Below are 19588 nucleotides of genomic sequence, written 5' to 3'. Positions count from 1 at the left end.
GTATAGCCATTTAACTACTATTCTGCTAATGGACTTCTCTAACAGAAGGTGAGTCAATTCTGTGTGTTGAAACCTCCTGTGATCAGCATGCAGAGAAAGTTTTATATACCCTGGAAGTCCAGTTTCATAAAACCTAAAGAGCAATGACCTTAAATGGAGTGTACTCAGTAATTGTAGAATAGGAAGGGTTTTCTGATCTTTACAAAGATTGCCGGGGCATCTCTGATGAGATAATTGAGTTCCTCCTTTTGATTTTCTGTATTGAACCTGCAGCAATTCATCGTTTTAATCAAGCTGCTAAAGTACAGTGGATCTCTGTAGTGATTCAGGATGTCCAGTTCTAGGATGTACTGTTCTGGGCTTTCAGAATGTAGGAGGAGATGTTTGTATTATTTCAGTCTTTTTGATAAACAAGTCATAAAGAAGAAACCACTTGTCTGAGATTTCCATTAAACTGTAAACTCTTTGGCAGTAAAATAAAAAGTTGGCTTGAACTGGAATACAACCAAATTTATCTGGAGATTTGAACAAAGGCTGGTCACTGAAGTAATCATAGAATTGACAGTCAAGCACTACTTTCCATCAGTTAAGTAAAGAATGAAGTAAATTGTTTACATGATTTTATCCCCCATTCTGAATGGAGGACAAAAGCTTCAGGAACACTTGAAGGCAGATAAAATATCCTGTGGAGTCTTCTTGGTAATAAGTAGAGCATGTTGCTTTACCATCTGAGACAGTAAGAACCCAAACAATTTAACAATGACTCCAAAAGTGTTGCTAGATTATACAGTACAAAATCAAAAATCAGGATTATAAAAGCTATGATATTCAAGAAATACCATGGAATGTTGATTCTTATGTGATTGGTCCATTCACATAGGTATGGTGAAGAGAGGTGATCCACATGTGTAGGCTTGCAGTCATCAGGGAAACCTTAGTTAAATGCATCACATTCTTGTTCTTTGTTTTAATTTCTGTTTAGTTTCCTAGTTCCTTGAACTTTTGACCAAAAAGACTGATGAAGTTTAAAAGCACAGGTACAGGGCTGATCGACACACATTTAAATACCTTGAAAAATAACTTTGGTAGAAAAGGTGGAACGTTACCTGTGAGTCGCAGAATCTGATTTTTTTTTTCCTGTGAATTTTCTACTTTAAAGTAGAGGTATTTAATATGCACTAGTGATACTTTCTTCACATCTGCTAAAGTACTAGGTTAAGTAATAAAATATTGAGGGGATTTTCAAGATGGCTGACTAGGAACATCAGATACCAGTTCTGCTCAGAACAAAGATCAAAGTTACTGATGAATGGACATTTTTCTAATGGGAAACTAAGGAAAAGAACCAGGAATTGTCAGAGTGCCCTTGGGAATTAGCTGGGATGAAGAAAACAAAAGCAGAGAGAGTCTCATAGAGATTGACTCCTGAGGTAATCACAGCCAAACAGAAAGGGTAAGTGAGAGAGCTTTTCTGTCTTGTTGACCCCTGCAACAGCTTGCTAACTGTGAAACTGTTGGAGAGACCCTTCACCCTCAGGACCTAAGGAAACACTGTCAGTGGCAATATGGGAACTTGCTGGAGACAGAGAACCAGGTGGCCGGCTTGCAGCTGAGCCTGCACTCTCCTTTTACATGAACTGAGATGGCAAGCACCATATTAATTGTGCCTCTATTGTAGTTTACTGTCCTCCCCAGGGAACCTCCACCCTTGAGTCACTGCACCCTCAGTTTCCACGCAAACATACCTACCCACACAACTCCCTCTGACTTTAGCAAGCAAAGTAGTCTGGTAGGTCCCTGGTGAGCTGTAGGACCCCTGAAAACCTAAACCCAGGTTTGGGTTGCCGCTAAGGGAAAGAAAAGTGCAGCTCCATAAAGCTCATCTTGGGACAAAAAAAAACATGGACTTGGCACCAATTGATGAACGGGGAGATACTGACAGCCAAGAACAGATGTGGAGAGAGGGTCAGTACTCTGCCTTGCCTGATTCATTGCTAAAGATGAAGCAGTAGTTCTTCCCGGTGAGGGTCATCATATTTGTACCTGGAGAAAGTGCTTTTGACATTTTTTGTGGTGGCTCCACTCCTCCTGAAAATGAAGATGTACAGCTTGGACTTAAAAAAAGAGTGGGGCCTTACTTCCCCTCCCAACACAGCAAAAGAGGACAAACAAACCATAGAGTTGTCTACTGAGGGCTGAGAGAAGAGTCTTTGCTGAGCCTATTTTAGTGGTAGCCACCAGAGAGGTATATTCATGGTCCACAGCCACACTGTAGCCAGGATCCAAAGCACAAAAACCATATGAACTGAAGATCATAAGTCCTGCAGTACCAGCATGATGGAGAAGAGGATTGCATTTTTCCTGCTTAGGATGATGAGCTGGTGCACCCTCCTGCCCCTTCTCTGAGACCTCAGTACATCCCAAAACAATCTCCCTCTAAATCTCACCCCTAGTCAGGATGGATACTTCTACACTTAATCAGCATACTGGAGGACAAAGTGGTTCTTACTTTTAAATGTCATTTGCTGAACTGGAGCCCCAAATTCGACACTAAATAAAAAAGCTGCTGCTAGAATGGCTTAATGCTAGTTCACATGATAGGATTACAGAGACCTCTGGACCCTCAGCCCAGCAAGACATAATATGTTGGATCAAATGTACAATGGATTGCTACAAGAAGCATCTGAGGAAGCCACTGTGCAGAAGCTGTCCAAAACCAAAACACTCATTACAGAGCCTTGGACCCCTAAAGAACCCAATAATGAATCCAAACAACCATACTCAATATAATCATGGTCATACCCTCAAGAAACAAAATAATTTTCTGTTAAATTATATCCAAATGATAGCATCTCTAAAAATAAGCAACACACACACACACACACACACACACACACACACACACACACACACAATTCAGGATATGAAAGAGAAGATAGCTATATTTCAAAGAAAGTAACTTCTGGAATATCACTAAATAAATTTCAAAATAAGAGTGGAATCACGAGCAATAGAATAGACCAAGCAGAAGAAAAAATTTAAGAGATTGAGGACTAGTTTTTCAAATTAACCCAGTCAGACAAAAATAAAGAAAAATAGAATTAAAAAAAACAAAGCCTTCAAGAGATGTGGGATTATGTAAAACAACTGAACCAATGAATTATTGGCATTCCTGAGAGAGAAGAAAAAGCTAGCAACATGGAAAACATAATTGAGGGAATAATAATTCTGAAAAAATTTCCTAATCTTCCTAGAAAGATAGATATCCAGATATAAGAGATTCAAGCAACCACTTGCAAGATACAGTACAAGATAACCGTAACCAAGGTTAATAGTCATCAGACTATTCAAAGTCTACACAAACACAAATAAAAACTTAAGATAGCAAAGGAAAAGATACAAATTACCTATGAAGGAAATCTCATCACAGTAACAGCAGACTTTTCAGCAGAAATTTCAGAGATCAGAAGAGATTGTGGACTTATTTTTAGCCCTCTTGAAGAAAAAAAAAATGCCAGCCAAGACTTTTATTTTCTGCCAAACTATGCTTTATAAATAAACGAGAAATAAAGTCATTCCCAGACAAGCAAAGAGTAAGGAAATTTGTCACCACCAGACCACCACTACAAGAAATGCTCAAAGGAGTCATAAACAGTGAAATAAAAGTACAGTACTTCCTATAATAAAAGCATTTGTAAGTACAAAGTTCACAGATCCTGTAAATCCATTACACAACTGAGACTGCAAAGCAACTAGCTAACAGCACTATTACTGGAACAAAATTTCACATATGAACATTAACCTTGAATTGAAATGGTCTGATTTTTCTATTTAAAATACATAGATTGGCAAATTGGATTAAAAATACTTAACCACCATCTTTTGCATTCAAGAGACTCATTTCATGTATGTTGATGCCCACAGTCTCAAAAAAATTGAAGAAAGTAATGTCACACAAATGGAAAACATAAAAAGAGCAAGGGATACTGTTTTTGTATGATATATAACAGACTTTGCACCAGCAACAATAGAAAAAAAAAAAAAGGAGGGAATTATATACTGATAAAGGTTTCAATTCAACAAGATTTAACTGTCCTAGATGCATGCATACACAATATCAGTGCACATTGCTTGAACCCAGGAGGCAGAGGTTGTGGTGAGCCGAGATGGTGCCATTGCACTCCAGCCTGGGTAACAAGAGCGAAACTCCGTCTCAAAAAAAAAAAAAAAAAAAAAAAAAAAAAAAAAAACAAATACTACTACACCTAAGAAAAGAGATAGACAACAATACAGTAATAGTTGAGGACTTCAACATCCCACTTACATTTCTAGGTCTTCAAGGCAGAAAATCAACAAGAAAATCTGGACATAAATTGGACTATTGACAAAGTGCACAAAACATCCACCCAACAACTGGAAAATACTCTTTTTTTCTCATCTGTACATGGGACATTCTCTAAAATTGAGCACATGCTTGGTAATAAATCCAGTCTCAATAAATTCAAAAGAATCAAAATTATATCAAGTATTTTGTCAGACAAAAGTGGAGTATAAATTGAATTAACTACCAAGAGAAACTCTCAAAACCACACAAGTACATGGATGTTAAACAATCTGCTCCTTATTGACCTACTTCTGAAAAACTTTCAGGTAATTAACAAAGTTAAGAAAAGAATCAAAAATTTTTTGAAACAAATGAAAATAAGAGACACAACATACCAAAATCTTTAAGATACAGCAAAAGCTGTGCTAAGATGAAAGCAATAATGCTAAATGCCAACATCAAAATGATAGAAAGATTTCAAATTTACACCCTAACATTCCAACTTAAAAAAGTGCAAAAACAAGAACAAATCAAACCCAAAGCTGGCAGAAAAATGAAACAGCAAACATCACAGAAGAAATAAATGAAACTGAGATCAAAAAATCATACAAAGGATTAATGAAAGAAGAAATTAATTATTTGAAAGGATAAACAAGGTAATAGCTAGCTAGATTAAGAAAAAAGAAAAGATTCAAATAAGAACAGTCAGAAATGAGAAAGGTGACATTGCAACTGATACCACAAATAAAATACTCAAAGACCACTACCTACATCTCTATGCATACAAACTAGGAACCTTAGAGGAAATGTATAGATTCCTGGAAACATACAACCTTCCAAGAATGAACCAGGAAGAAACAGAAACTCTGAATAGAACAATAACAAGTTACAAACTTGAATCAGTAATAAATAATCCACCAACCACAACAAGCAGAGGACCAGACAAATTCACAGCCACATTCTACCAGATGTACAAAGCAGAGCTAGTACTAATCTTATTGAATATATTTCTAAAATCAAGGAGAAGGGGTTTCTTCCTAACTCATTTTGTTAAACCAGTATTAACCTGATACCAAAATCTGGCAAGCATACACATACATACAAAAGAGAAAACTACAGGCCAATATTCCTGATCAACATAGATGCAAAAATATTCCACAAAACACTTGCAAACTGAATCTAGTAACACATCAAAAATATGATTCATCATGACCAAGTGAGTTTTATTCTTGGGATACAAGGATGACTCAATATATGCAAGTCAATGAATGTAATTCACCACATTAACAATTAAAAACATAAACTATATGATTATCTCTGATTATCTCAATGGAGGTGTAAAAGGCATTTCATAAAATATACCTTCATGATAAAAACTCTCAATCAACTAAGCATCAGAGGAATACATCTCAAAATATAAGAGCTGTAAATGACTAACCAATGGCCAACATCATACTGAATGAACAACAGTTGAGAGAATTTCTCTGAAGAACTAGTTCAGGAACAGAATTTCCTCTTTCTGCACTCCTATTTTATAAAGTATTGGAAGTTGTAGCCAGAACAATCAGTCAAGAAAAAGAAATAGAACTCATGCAAATATAAAAAGAGAAAGTCAAATATATTAGTTCATGTCACACTGCTGATAAAGACATACCCAAGACTGATCAATTTACAAAAGAAAGAGGTTTAATGCACTTATAGGTCCACATGACTGAAGGCCTCACACTCCTGGCAGAAGCTGAAAGTCACATCTCACATGGTGGAAGAGAGAGAATAGAGCTTGTTCAGGGAAACTCCCCTTTTTTAAATCATCAGCTCTCATGAAACTCATTCACTATCACAAGAACAGCATGGGAAAGACTTGCTCTCATGACTCAGTTACCTCCTAGTGAGTCCCTACCACAACACCTGGGAATCCAAGGTGAGATCTGTGTGGGGAACAGCCAAAATGTATGATTAAATTATTCCTGTTCTCTGACAATGTGATACAATACCTAGAAAACTCTAATGATTCCTCCAGTGGACTCCCAGACCTGATCAATTACTTTAGTATAAAGTTTCAGAGTATAAAATTAATGTGCAAAAATCAGTTGCATTTCTATATACCAACAATGCTCAAGCAGATAGTCAAATAAAGAACTCAATTTTACTTACAACTGCCACAAAAAATAAAATACCTTAGGAATACATTTAACTAAGGAGATGAAAGATCTCTACAAGGTGAACTAGAAAATGCTGATGAAAGAAACTGTAGATAATACAAACAAATAGAAAAACATCCCATGCTCATGGATAGGTAAAATCAATATTTTAAAAATAACTATACTGTCAAAGTTATCAACAAATTCAACAAAATTCCTGTAAAATTACTAAACGCATTGTTCAAAGAAATGTTAAAATATACTAAAATTCATAATGCAACAAACAGAGCCAAATAACCAAAGCAATCCTAAGCAAAAAGAACAAAGCCAAAAGCATCACACTGCCTGACTTCACACTATACCACAAGAATATATAACCAAAACAGCACAGAACTAGTTCAAAAATAGATTCGTAGATCCATGGAACTGAATAGACAATGCAGAAATAAAATCACACACCTGCAACCAATTGATCTTTGACAGAGTTGACAAAAATAAACAATTGGGAAAGGACTACTTATTCAATGAATGATGCTCAGTAAACTGACTAAACAGATAACAGAAGAATTAAACTGAACCCCTAAATCTAACCATGTATAAAAATTAAAGATGAATTAAAGACTTAGATATAAAATTTAAAAATATAAAAATACTAGAAGAAAACCTGGAAATAACTCTTTGGGAAATTGGCCTAGGCAAAGAATTTATGATGAAGGTCATAAAACAAATGCAACAAAAACAAAAATAGACAAATAGGATTTAAGTAAACTAAAGTACTCCTGCACAGCAAAATAAACCATCAACAAAGTCCACAGACAGCTTACAAAATGGGAGAAAACAGAGAAGGGATTAATGTCCAGAATCTACAGGGAGATTAAATCAACAAGAAATAAACAAATAACTCCATTAAAAACTGGGCAAAAGAAATGAACAAATACTTCTTAAAAGAAGACATACAAGTGGCCAAGAAAGATATGAATAAATGCTAAATATCAGTAATCATCAGAGAAATACAAATTAAAACCACAAGGCAATATCATTTGATACCAACCAGAATGGCTATTATTGAAAAGTCAAAAAATAACGGATATTGGTGAGACTGAGACAAAAAAGAAACGCTTATACATCATCAATGGGAGTGTAAATTAGTTCAACCGCAATGGAAAACAGTCTGGAGATTTTTCAAAAAGCTAAAAATAGAACTACCATTTGACCCAAATCACATTACTAAGTATCTACCCAAAGGAAAATAAATCACTTTTTCAAAATGACACTAGCACTTGTATGTTTATGATAGCACTATTCACAATAGAAAAGTTATGGAATCAACCTGAGCATCAGTCAATGGTGTATTACAGTATATTATACACACATATCCCATTTTATTATGATCTTTGGCATAAGAGTGTGTGTGTGTGTGTGTGTGTGTGTGTAAATATATATGTATATGTTTGAATACTACACAGACATCAAAATAATGCAGTTGTCCTTCACAGTAACATGGAGCTAGGGGCCATTATTTTATGTGAAATAACTCAGAAGCAGAAAAACATATCTCACTTATAAGTGGGAGATAAACAATGAATACACATGGAAATATAGGTGAACACTCGAGACTCTAAAATGGGGAAAAAGGAGAGCGAGGGGATGTGTTGAATAATTACCTGTTGAGTACTAGTCGCTGTGTTCACGATTTGGATGATGGGTTCAGTAGAAGCCCAAACCTCAGCATTACTCAATTACCCATGTAACAAACCTACACAGAACCCCCAAATCTATAATAAAAAAATTAAAGTATAAAAGATTTTTTTATTATTCATAAAACCAACTCTTTTGTATGAGATGTAATAATTGAATGAAAAATATTAATGAATAAGTGGGGGTGTTATTTTGGTTTTGAAGCCTATCACAGAACTCACTGATACAGTAATAATCACCTTCTTTATCATCAATTAGAATATATTCAAATATTTTTGCTTCCTTTATTATTAACCTGATATTTAAATAAAGGTTTTTGATTTTAAAAATCCTTTCAAAAATAAGAGTAAAATAATTAACCTTCCCTTTCTGGGATCAGAGTGGGCAGTAGAGTTGCATCTTTTTATTTGGGAAATTTAGATTTAATCATACTGTGTTTTTATCCATTCAACCAATGATCTATTCCTTCATTATTTAAGAAACATAATAGTTGTCTGCAATATTCCATCCTCTGAGAATGACTCTGAGGTTTAATAAATTCAATAAAACATTGTCTTTTCTCAGCACAAATTGCATTCTAATTAGAGATACGGTCATATAAACAAATAATTATGCCCCAAATGAGCTGTGGAAGCACAAAGAGAGAGACCTATGCAAGTTTGTTGCATAGATAAACTTGTGTCATGGGAGTTCTTTATACATAATCTTTCATCACCTAGGTATTAAGTCTAGGTACCCATTAGTTATTTTTCCTGATTCTCTCCCTTCTCCCACTAAGGAGATGCCTGATGTGTAAATAGCAATTCACCAGGGGAAGCAGCTTGGAAAGGAGTTATACTTTCATGTGAGTAAATTTGAAGCATACACCATATTTTAACATTTAATTATGTTTATTATCATATGAATTAGATGTAAATAAAGAACTTTTGGTACTGTCACAATTTTTCTTAGCATTGATTGAGAAACTTGGTGAGCCCAAGCATACTTATTACATTATAATAAGCTTTGTTTTATACACAATGTTCCTTAAATATTTACTAAGGCAATAGACTGTTTTCATTTTGCTTTATGAGAATAAAACTTTAATTAGCTGGGCATGGTGGTGCATGCCTGTAATCCCAGCTACTCAGGAGGCTGAGGCAGGAGAATTGCCTGAACCCAGGAGGCAGAGGTTGCGGTGAGCCGAGATCGCACCATTGCACTCCAGCCTGGGTAACAAGAGTGAAACTCTGTCTCAAAAAAAAAAAAAAAAAAAAAAAAAAAAAAAAAAAAACCTTTAAATTTTGCCCTACATTTCCTATTCCTCACCAGGGTAATAGAGTATCTGAACATTTGAGTATCATTTGCATATAACTTCTACAGCTTGTTGTACAACCCTGCCAGAGCTGGAAATCTTAAGTATGTCAGTCAACATCATCAAATGCAGGAAAACTAATTTTGCTTAAATAAATTTAATTTAAATTTGGATTGTGAAAAGATTTTCTCAGTTCATTTAGCAGGAAACAATTGTAGATTCAATTTTAATTTTAATTGGCAATCTCCACTCAGTAGTGTACAAATATGGAGGAATTTTCTTATGTGAAACAAAAATTATATACATTTGCCTTTGTGAGCTCCTCTAAAGTTAAGAGGAAGAGTTCCTATTGCAGCATTTAACATTTATTGATTATTTACTGTGTGTCAAACACTGATTTAAATTCTTTACACAAATTCTTAGAAATATAATGGATCTAGTATTAAATTCACATTTTATGTAAGAAAGTACTAAAGACACAATGATTTCTTCTTGTAGTTTATACAGTTAATTGTTGGTTTAATATACCTTCTTGAGATATTATCTGGGTATTGGGTGAGGAGGGAAAACGTCCTTTTATACCGCTGTGGCTATTGGTGGGACCCTTAGATACATGCTCATATTCTGCTCATTGGCTCAGCTGTAGTATTTTTGGCTCTTGTGAATTTATGACTCTTGGAACTGCTTATTTAGAGAAATTTCTGGTGAATATGTGGTTTACACTCATGACTTTATCTGAGTCAAGGGCCTCCCTGATGCTGCGACAGCACCATCTAAGTTTCTATTGGTGCTAAGGATTTTTCAGAGTTCAGCTCCGTGTTCTGTCCCACTCCTGGCTGCTATGCACCTCAAGGTCAGTCACTTATGTCTCAGCAATGAATTTCTCACTGCAAGCCTAATGACTGAAGCTACATTTTGCTCCATGGAGTATATTTGGGTTTTGGGACATCGCACCTTCCCACACCATGCATCAGCCAAGAATTATCTAACAACATGACACTGGCTCTCTTTTGGACTTACTGCACCACAGTGTTTAACTTTGATGCAGGATCACCATCTTGGGAGTTGCTTCACGCTGTTCTCTCTTTCAAACACATGCATTCACTTTCACACACACACTCTCATATAGCCACACAAAATTGTGAGCTCCAATTCTTTGTATCAGCCTTCCTTTCAGTATGTGGAAAACCTTTAACTGTTATTTTAGCCCAAGCTGGGAAGCCTTTGTACACAAGAATATATCTGATAGCCCCATCATTCTTACTTCTCTTCTGATTCACTCTGCTTCATGGGAGAAGGGGTGGACTATTTGTTGCCTCTTCCAACCTGGAAGAATCCTCCAAGGTTAACTTTTTCTTCATTCTGAGAAGGTACCAAATTTGCCTTTTCACTTAAATTCTTTAGCAGCATCAACAAAATAGCAACAAGTATTTTGGAGTTCGAAAGTTGATTCAAGCTAAGAATTACACTCTAAGTACAGGTGCACTTAAGTCTTACTATGGATCCTTCAGAAACAGATAAACCTGAACGCTGTCTCCGCGTGTAACCTGAGATGACGAGACTGGAGATCCTGGCGACACATTCAGGCTATAATTTTCCAGATTCTGAGATGTCTGAAACACTTTCACTGAGAAAATGTAAAAGGTTGCTTCTGTATTTAGCCACCCAATTTATTTGCAGTTTTAAAATTTATCTTTCTTTCCCTATCTCTATGAATACTTTTGGAGCACATTCTTTGTAAACTGTGTTTTCTTTGCATAATACTTAGTCTTGGTACTAAACATAAATGTCACTGGCTATAATATAAAGAGCTCCTACAATTGATTGGAAGCCTGAGAAACAGAATTGCTGTTTACTACTTAAACATTTAAATGGTTGATTTTATGAAAAGTCGGAATTTTTCAGCCTGGTGAAATATTTTTTCTATGGCTACATCACAGCAAACTTCTTTAGCAGTTCAAGCATATCTCCTCAGTGAGTCCATGCCTGGCTTTTCAATGAACAAATTAATTAATGAGTAAATTGTTGTAGATAGCTTTGATTATAGATGTCGATTTATTTGAGTAATCACTGTTACCGTGTGCTATCGTAAACCTACATATGCCTTGTGATAATCTTTCTAAATTGTTTATTTTAAAGAAGGATATGCCTTTAGATATATTTTAGAATCTGTAATATAAAGTTAATGTTACAGTAATTTTATGATTGGTACTGAGCAGAAGAAATTAGTATATTCTCACATTAAAGATAATATTTTTCATTTTTCTCTCATTTTGCTGCTTCTAATTCAAAACATTGTTTTTCTAATGTGGAAGAGAATGTCCTCCTCTTTTTCTGCATTATTTTTTAGTAGCATTTGCAATACCCTGATAGGTTTCATATTTTCTGACAATGTACATCAAAGTTTACTGTTAAGCAAACCTTCTGACTGTTTATGTGACAGATATATTTGATTTCTGATTTGTCAGGTTTATAAACAAGGTTTATGCTGACCTTAATCAGAAGAGAATCTACCCACACTGGGGAAGACAAAGCACTGATATAAACATCTTGAGACTTAGGTATTAGGCATAGTGCAAACACTCTCCCATCATTTAATTTATTATTGCCTAATATTAATGGTGATAAAAAAAATCTTACACTATATTCTATGTTGGCTTCATCAAGGCAGCTAATAACTTACATGTCTAAGTGTTGCCTGTTGAAGTAAACTTGAATTGGATGTAGAATTTGGGATTAGCTTCCTCTTCAAGATATTTTAGTTTTAATTAAATATCACATTCAAAATAAGCGATGAGTGACCTGTTCCTGGTCTCATAATGTACTCAGGGCCTAACTAACACATAAGCACAGATTGGTTCACTCATCACTCATACAACATTCCCCAACCTAACTGGCATTAAGATATATTTCCTACTTTTGTTTACATTAAATGATACAAGAAAGAAAAGGGATTTACTTTAAAACAAAACAGTGATCATACTGCTTACTGGTTTTTAAACATTAAAGTAATGATTTTACTTTTACTAATAAACTAATTTTGGGGTAGTTCTATGCAGTAATGTTTAATTATGTTTGGAGTTGTGACTTCTATATTTGTTTCTTAATTGTATTGCATGCTATTTAATTCATACAGTGCATTTTAGGAAAATAATTTCTTTCCATTTTCAAAACAAAAACATATTCAAAGTAGCATAAACTTCGTTTCATAAACATTTTCTTTTTAGTATGACGTATTTCAATTTAAGTTTTTCATAAGCTTAGGTTTCTACATACTTAACATTTGGGAGATTTTCAAAACATATGTAATATATATTTTTTTTTTTTTTCGGTTCTGTGGCTTGATGACTGATGAGCTTGTAATGATTATATAATGCATTGCCTGACCATCATGGCCTTCCATAGTTCATCACATCTGCACTTTTTAAAGCAGATATTCCCATTTTCTCTTTCAGTTCTTTCTTTTATTTAAACCTTATTTTCCCTTTTATTCACATGTCCTCTTTTGGATGTCAATTAATTTTTCAGTACTCATTATGTAGATGACGTTTTTGTAGACTTTATGTTCATATGTAACATGTATGTTTGAAATGAAATACACACACACTACTGAATAAAGCAAGTCCACTGAGAATGAAATAGATTTAAAATTGCTTTTTATTGCATTCAACTTTGAGGCCCAACAACAACCTAAAAAGAATGTATTTAATTTTTGCTAAAGTGCCTATTTGTTTATGCACAAATATTTTAGCATGCATTTTCTTCTAGACCTGTGCTGGATTTATAGACTAAGATTAATAAGGCAAGACATTGTGACAATTTTCCAGGAATATATTATCCAGTGAAGAGACAAATGTGTGAATAAAATTTTGTATGTGTTAAGTGTTCCTAGAGAATAGTATAGAAGCTAAAACAAGCAGCCTTATTCAGTTTTAGATGAATTTTAACTTAAATAGCACTAAATTATTTTGTATAGGGTAATATCATGCCTCTAAATTTTCTTTATGTTTTCTGCACATTAAAAGTTATGTAATTCTTACCAAGCTATTTCTGTGCAATGTGTTATATGCTGTAAGGAAAAGTATACAGCATTTTAGAAGCCAATGAAAGGCTATTTGGAGTACTATTTGGAAGACAATGTGGGTATTTGGAGTACTCATGTATAACTGATTAGGTATATTCATAATGAAGAAAAAGGAAAGGGTTTTAATAAATAAGGAACAAAAGGTAAGAATAAACAGAGTAATAAAAAAGTGGACCTTTAGCAAAATTTCCTGATAGTTTACTATTTTGTTTGTTTTACTTTGATTTGGTCAGAAATAATTTCTAGTAAGGTCGGGTGATGTCCATATTGTTATAAAGCTTACATGGTCAAGTGTGAAGGAATTTGAGTTTTATTTATATACAATGGGAGGTACATTTGTTCTAGAGATTGTAGACATATTAGACTGCCATAGTCCAACCTAATGCTGATCACATTTTAATGTGCACTGAAATCAACTTAAATTATAGATTGTGATTAGTCTGAAATGGCACCTGAGATTCCGTACTACAAAAAGGCTTCTAATTGAGGTCACTAGTATTGGACCGGCAACCACTTCCTAAGTAGCAATGGTTAGCATCTGGAAATTAATTATGTAATTATAGAGACTCCTTGGCCCTACATCAGATAGATTGAATCAGAATTTCCAGGGACGAGACCAAAACTGAATTGAAAAACTACACACATATTCCAGAAAACCACACACACACACATACACAGACGCACACACACACACACACACAAATACTTGAAAACTTCCTCAGGTATTTCTGATAAATTCAATATCTGACCTTACTCAATTTTGCACAGTATTCACTGGACCAGCCTAGCAATGGGGAGGCTAAAACTAAGAAAGAATGCAGCAGGGAGACATATTGAAGGGACATTTGAAAGAAGAATTAGTTGGATTTTTTGAGTATTTATATTTGAGAAAAGGAGATACATAAGTTTCTCAATTATCTGGTAAATAGGCTCAATGGGTAACAATTACATCACTGAAGATGTATAATTACGAATAACGTAAAACAGAAAGAAAATATTCTTGAGTTTTAATATGCTGGCATTGAGAAATGTAAATTTTTCAAAGCAATATGGTATTTAATATATTAGCAAATATGTCTCCAGACTCAAGTGATAATAGGGACATACATTCACACACACACGTGCACACATACACACACATACACATACACACGCACACACACACACTAATTAAAATATAGAAAAGGGGATAAGGAGATGGTAGTCATATAGAAGCTGAGTCTCAAGTGCTCAGGAAGGACCAAGCAAATGGCTGGATTCAAATCTGGTTTCACGTGTATTGGCTGAGGGGCCAGAAGCAATGATGCAATCCTTTGTCTCAGCCTTCTCATCTCTAAAATAGGACTGAAAATACTATATACTTGACATAAATGTTTGAGGAATAAATTAGTTAATATAGGTATGCATAGTAAATATTATATGTGTTTGTAGTACAGGAAGATAGAACACCAAGAGAAGAAAACAAAGAAGATATGGCTAAGGAACAAATTTTTAAGAAAAACTTGGGTAGAAGAGATGCTATGTACTACTAAATACTATAGTACATACTATTCTTACTAATATGAGAATAGTTCAGGAAAGGGAGCAAAGTATAAATATGTAGGTATCAGGAAACAGGATGGTTAAAGAACAAAGTAGTTGGCCTCTCTTTTTCCGTTAAGTCAAATAAAAATGAGAACTTTGATTTGAAAATTAGATTATGGTTGATCTTAAGGATACTAAGCTTATTCATAGAATGGAGAGGACAGAATAAAAAATAAAGAATAGGTGCTAGAAAGTTCGTTTTTTAAAAAAATAATGTAATGACAAGTAGGATATATTGCATTAATTTGAGAGAGGGTTAGGAAGAGAATTTTTTAATATTAGTTGGTTATTTTGTTTTATTTTCTCTTTTGGTTTTTTAAATTTATTATTATGTCTTGTTTAGGATGAAAATGATTAAAGAGTTAGCATAGCTTGACAGGAAAAAGGCTATAGAAAAAGAAACACAAGAAATTTAATCAGTTAGTCCTAGAAGGATTCGGATGACCTAGTAACACAGACGTTTATTTTTCTAATTTAGGATTAGAAGATCAAAGAGGTTTGAGTACAGATATAAAGAGATATGCAGGTAAGGATGAACTATATTAAATTTTTTTTAACTTTGTTTTCTTGCTACAATTGGAAGAAACAATAAAAATAGTTTTAATAAAATATTCATAGTCATTAGATTTCCTAAAATGTTTGACATTAGAGAATTTCTCTTAAGTGATATCTCTAAAAAAAAAAAGTAACGGATTTTTTTTTAACATTGTAGCAACTTTCAGAATTGAATAACCCACATAGGCTGTTGTAATGCACTGTCATAAAAATTCTATTACAAGGAGAGAATAATTAAATAATGTAAATAATTCTCTTAGAGTAGATAACATTTTAAGATGTTTCAATGAGAAAATTGTATTCATTTGGTATAATCAATAATTTATAAGAACATTTTAAGGAGTAATACTCTGAGAGTTTCTATAATTACTAAATAAATATATTAGTCTTTTAACTCTCTTAATGTGGAAACCTAGGAAAATAAACAAGTGCTTGTTGAAAATATTGCAAGTCGTTGTCCAAGATTAATCAGTGTCTTAAGTTATCTCTGCATGTCTCATGAATTTTTAAGTGAATCAAATTGGCTTTGTGTCAGACAGTTAGAAGACTGGTTCAGTTGTCAGTTTTTAAATCTCAGTAGGACATAAATACATTTTAAATGCCACTCAAAATGTTGTATTAAATAGCAAAGGGCTCTTGGTACCCTGATGGAACTTAGAAATGGTAATGCATTCATTATATTTATATTACTATAAATTTAAAAAATCTCTTGAATATCTGTTTACTCTGGATACTTACTTGAATTATAAGTATTGATTTTATCTTTTATGATAAAGATTATCTTTGATATAATGTGACTATGTTTAATTTCGAGAAATAATCTTCATTTAAAATGTAAATTTGTGGCCTTATATTTTCCCTCCATTAGCTAATTATGAGAAATATCCAAAATTCTGTCTCCCTCTCTTTATTATAGGTAAACACTCACAGTGAAATTATTTGTTGTTATCAGTAACCCTTGTATCAACCAAGGTAGAAAATCTTAACATCTTTGACTATTCTCCTTTATCACTAATGTTGTAATTGATCATAGATGTAACATACCTCGAATCTTTTGTTACATCTATTCTCTATCTTTTCATATTCTTTGCCACAGTCAACTCATATATTTATCACAACACATCCTCATGTTTTTATCTTCCTTCAATCTTTCAGTAATTTTGCTTCACAACCAATCTTTCTAAATGACAATTTTATTATGTAAGTTTTTATTTATAGGTAATTAATGGACAGAAATTCAAGGTGGTTGATATTCTCCTGATTCTTTTTCAAAACATTTTCAAAAATCTCAACAATATTCCAGATGAGATGAACTTCGTCTATACTGATCTACTAATTTCGAACACTTTTGCCTTACCCAATATGGAATGCCCTTACTCTTTTCCATTTTTTATAACATTATCTATGCCATTTAAAAAATCTTTTTTTGTTTTGTTGTCCTCTATAAAGGCTTCTTGATCATCAATTTTATAATGGCCAAAATTGATACACTCCATCTTATTTTATTTTACGGAATTTTATGTAGCCCCAGAGTCCTCCCAAATACATCTTAAACCCCTTGACATTAAAAAGTATTTCTTACTATTTTTGAGTATGATAGTATTTAGAATGGGGATTTGCAAAATACATATAGTTAATAATTACTTATACGTATAGCACATAGTTTTGAATTTACCTAAACGTACTTTTAAGATTGTTATTACATGCAATTCTTTGGGAGTTATTCACAAAAGACATATATTGATCATACATTTACTTTTGAGTCCTTGGGTTTATAACTTTTCCATACTTTAAGAATTTGTGACAATATTTATTGATAGCTATAAAATGCTTTGTTTTGTCCAATTTTCTGCAAACGTAACTTTTTGACATTGGGAGACCATTTAGTTTTCTTCTAACTGCTGTAGGTGATAAACTCATCACCTACATTATTTTGATTTGGGTAAAAAATCAGCCACTAGAACAATGATTAAGGCATGACCTTAAATTTTAGTTCTGTAGGATTTTACTAATATGCAAACATTTTAATGTATATATGCAGTTCAGTTAGAGCAAATCTGGTCTTTGGGAAATGTAGTGAAGTAGAGATTGATGTTTTCTCTATATATTTTAAATATATATAGCAATGAAATAAATAATTGTACCCATTCACCAAAATGTCCATTAGTAATATGGCTTAATTAATACGTAAATTAGTAATTTGTACTGAAGGAAAAATTAACCAGATGTTTTAATATAAATTAATTAATTTCATAGTCAGTTTTATTTTATTAAAATGAATTCATGCTATTTTCCCAATAGATCAACAAATCAATATCAACATTTTCAGAACTGTATTTGAATTTTCAAATTCCGACATCTTTCAAATTGTTTTTTTTTTTTTTTCTTTTTATAAAACCCTTCCTTAGAAAAGCAAATTTACTCAGAAGGTCAGTGGTGGGCATTATATAATAATTAGCACACATTTCTTAGATGCTCTGATATCCTTAAATGGAGTCACTTTAAAATTACGTGTTGTTAATACAGTTGGTGTTCTGTGCATAGCACAAAATAAGCTGTTGTTCAGTGTCAATTATTCTGCCATTTTTCATGTATTATTAGTTTAGGAGAAATAAAATTTTGATGAATGAGCCCTCACTTGTATTTATCTATCACACACTGTTTATTAAAATTAATGATATTTTATGTTTTCTTTTAAGATAGAAAGTAGGAAGCCATGAGGAGTTGTTTTTTAAAAAGAAACAAAAACAGAGATTAGAACAGACAAAACAGTTTGGGCAAATGATGCACAATGGTGAGCAAGTGTGAGTCAGTTAGGGAGAGGAGAAAGAGTGAATCCTAGGTGATCATACCTGCAGAAGCGTTGGAAATAAGAAATAGCCAATAAACTTGGAAAAGTAAGTTTTCTCCAAATTAAAATTTGTGTGATAAGGGACAAATTAAATCTACTTTGAAGATTTTTGAGCAGAAGAGTGAAATTAAACATAGTTTTAGAAACATGTGCATGCAGTTTATACATTGAGAAATACATTAGAGGGAAAAGAGATTAAAGAGGCAAAAGTAAGAAAAAGAAATATGCTGGCAGATGAAATATATTGGAATAAAATTAATGAGAGCATGTATTTAAAAATTTTAAAGATGCATACAAATAGATTATATTGGTAATGCTTGGAAACTGATTGATGGTGACTAAAAATGGGATAGTGAACAGTGAGCAAATTTTGATGTTAGAGGAATGTGTTTGGTTTGCACATAGAAAATTTGAAATTAAAGTATGCTAATGTTAACTGCAGGTTGAAGATTGCAAGATTAGATTTAGAGAAAGTACAGTTTAAGGGGAAATAAGATCTAAAAGAAAAAGTAAAGGGAAGAAAGAAAAGAGAAGACAGATAATTATAATTTCCCTTTTTCTTTCAAACCTGTAATGTATTTTATGCTTCCTTCCCTTCTGTCCGCATTCTCAAGTCTTCCCAATTTATAAAATCCATGATCCACTACCATGAATTATGGATTCCAGTAACTCCGTACACTTCTTCAGATTCAAGCTTTTTATAAGGGCATTTGCAAATTCCTTGAATTTTGCAGTTTGCCTCTGTTGACCTCATTCCACTTAAGCTGATTTCAAAAAGAAAATTAGTGACTTATTTAAAGGAAAAATACATCTGATTTTTCATTGGAATTGGCATTGTTTAATAGCTTATCTATAAGAAACGTAGGCAATGCTTCTTTATCTTACTCTCCTTTTCCCTTACCTACTTTGCTTATTTTCTGACTTGGGCTTTTAATTTTTCTTTTTGAAATATTAGACATATCCAAACACTTATTAAGCCTCTGTAGTCTATAACATCCCAATCGTTCTGAGTATTGGTGAATTGTGAATAAAAATAAGACTTAGGAAAGTCATGTGG

At 33.3% G+C, this 19588-nt stretch overlaps 1 protein-coding gene across 6 annotated transcripts in view; it reads left to right on the top strand.

The window, feature by feature from the left end:
• Positions 1 to 19588, top strand: part of NCAM2 (neural cell adhesion molecule 2) — a 504760-nt gene that overhangs the window by 257740 nt on the left and 227432 nt on the right. For 3 of the 6 annotated variants that reach the window (XM_010344887.3, XM_074389452.1, XM_010344888.3), the window contains exon 2: positions 15604 to 15651. The exons of the other annotated variants lie outside the window; for them this stretch is intronic. In XM_010344887.3, coding sequence (XP_010343189.2) covers positions 15604 to 15651 — 48 coding nt within the window. The remainder of the gene's footprint in view (positions 1 to 15603; positions 15652 to 19588) is intronic. 6 annotated transcript variants of the gene reach the window in all.

Source organism: Saimiri boliviensis, chromosome 18 (assembly GCF_048565385.1).
Source record: "Saimiri boliviensis isolate mSaiBol1 chromosome 18, mSaiBol1.pri, whole genome shotgun sequence".
Lineage (NCBI taxonomy): Eukaryota > Metazoa > Chordata > Mammalia > Primates > Cebidae > Saimiri > Saimiri boliviensis.
The sequence above is the reverse complement of the archived record's forward strand: the minus strand, read 5'-3'. Positions and strand labels throughout refer to the sequence as shown.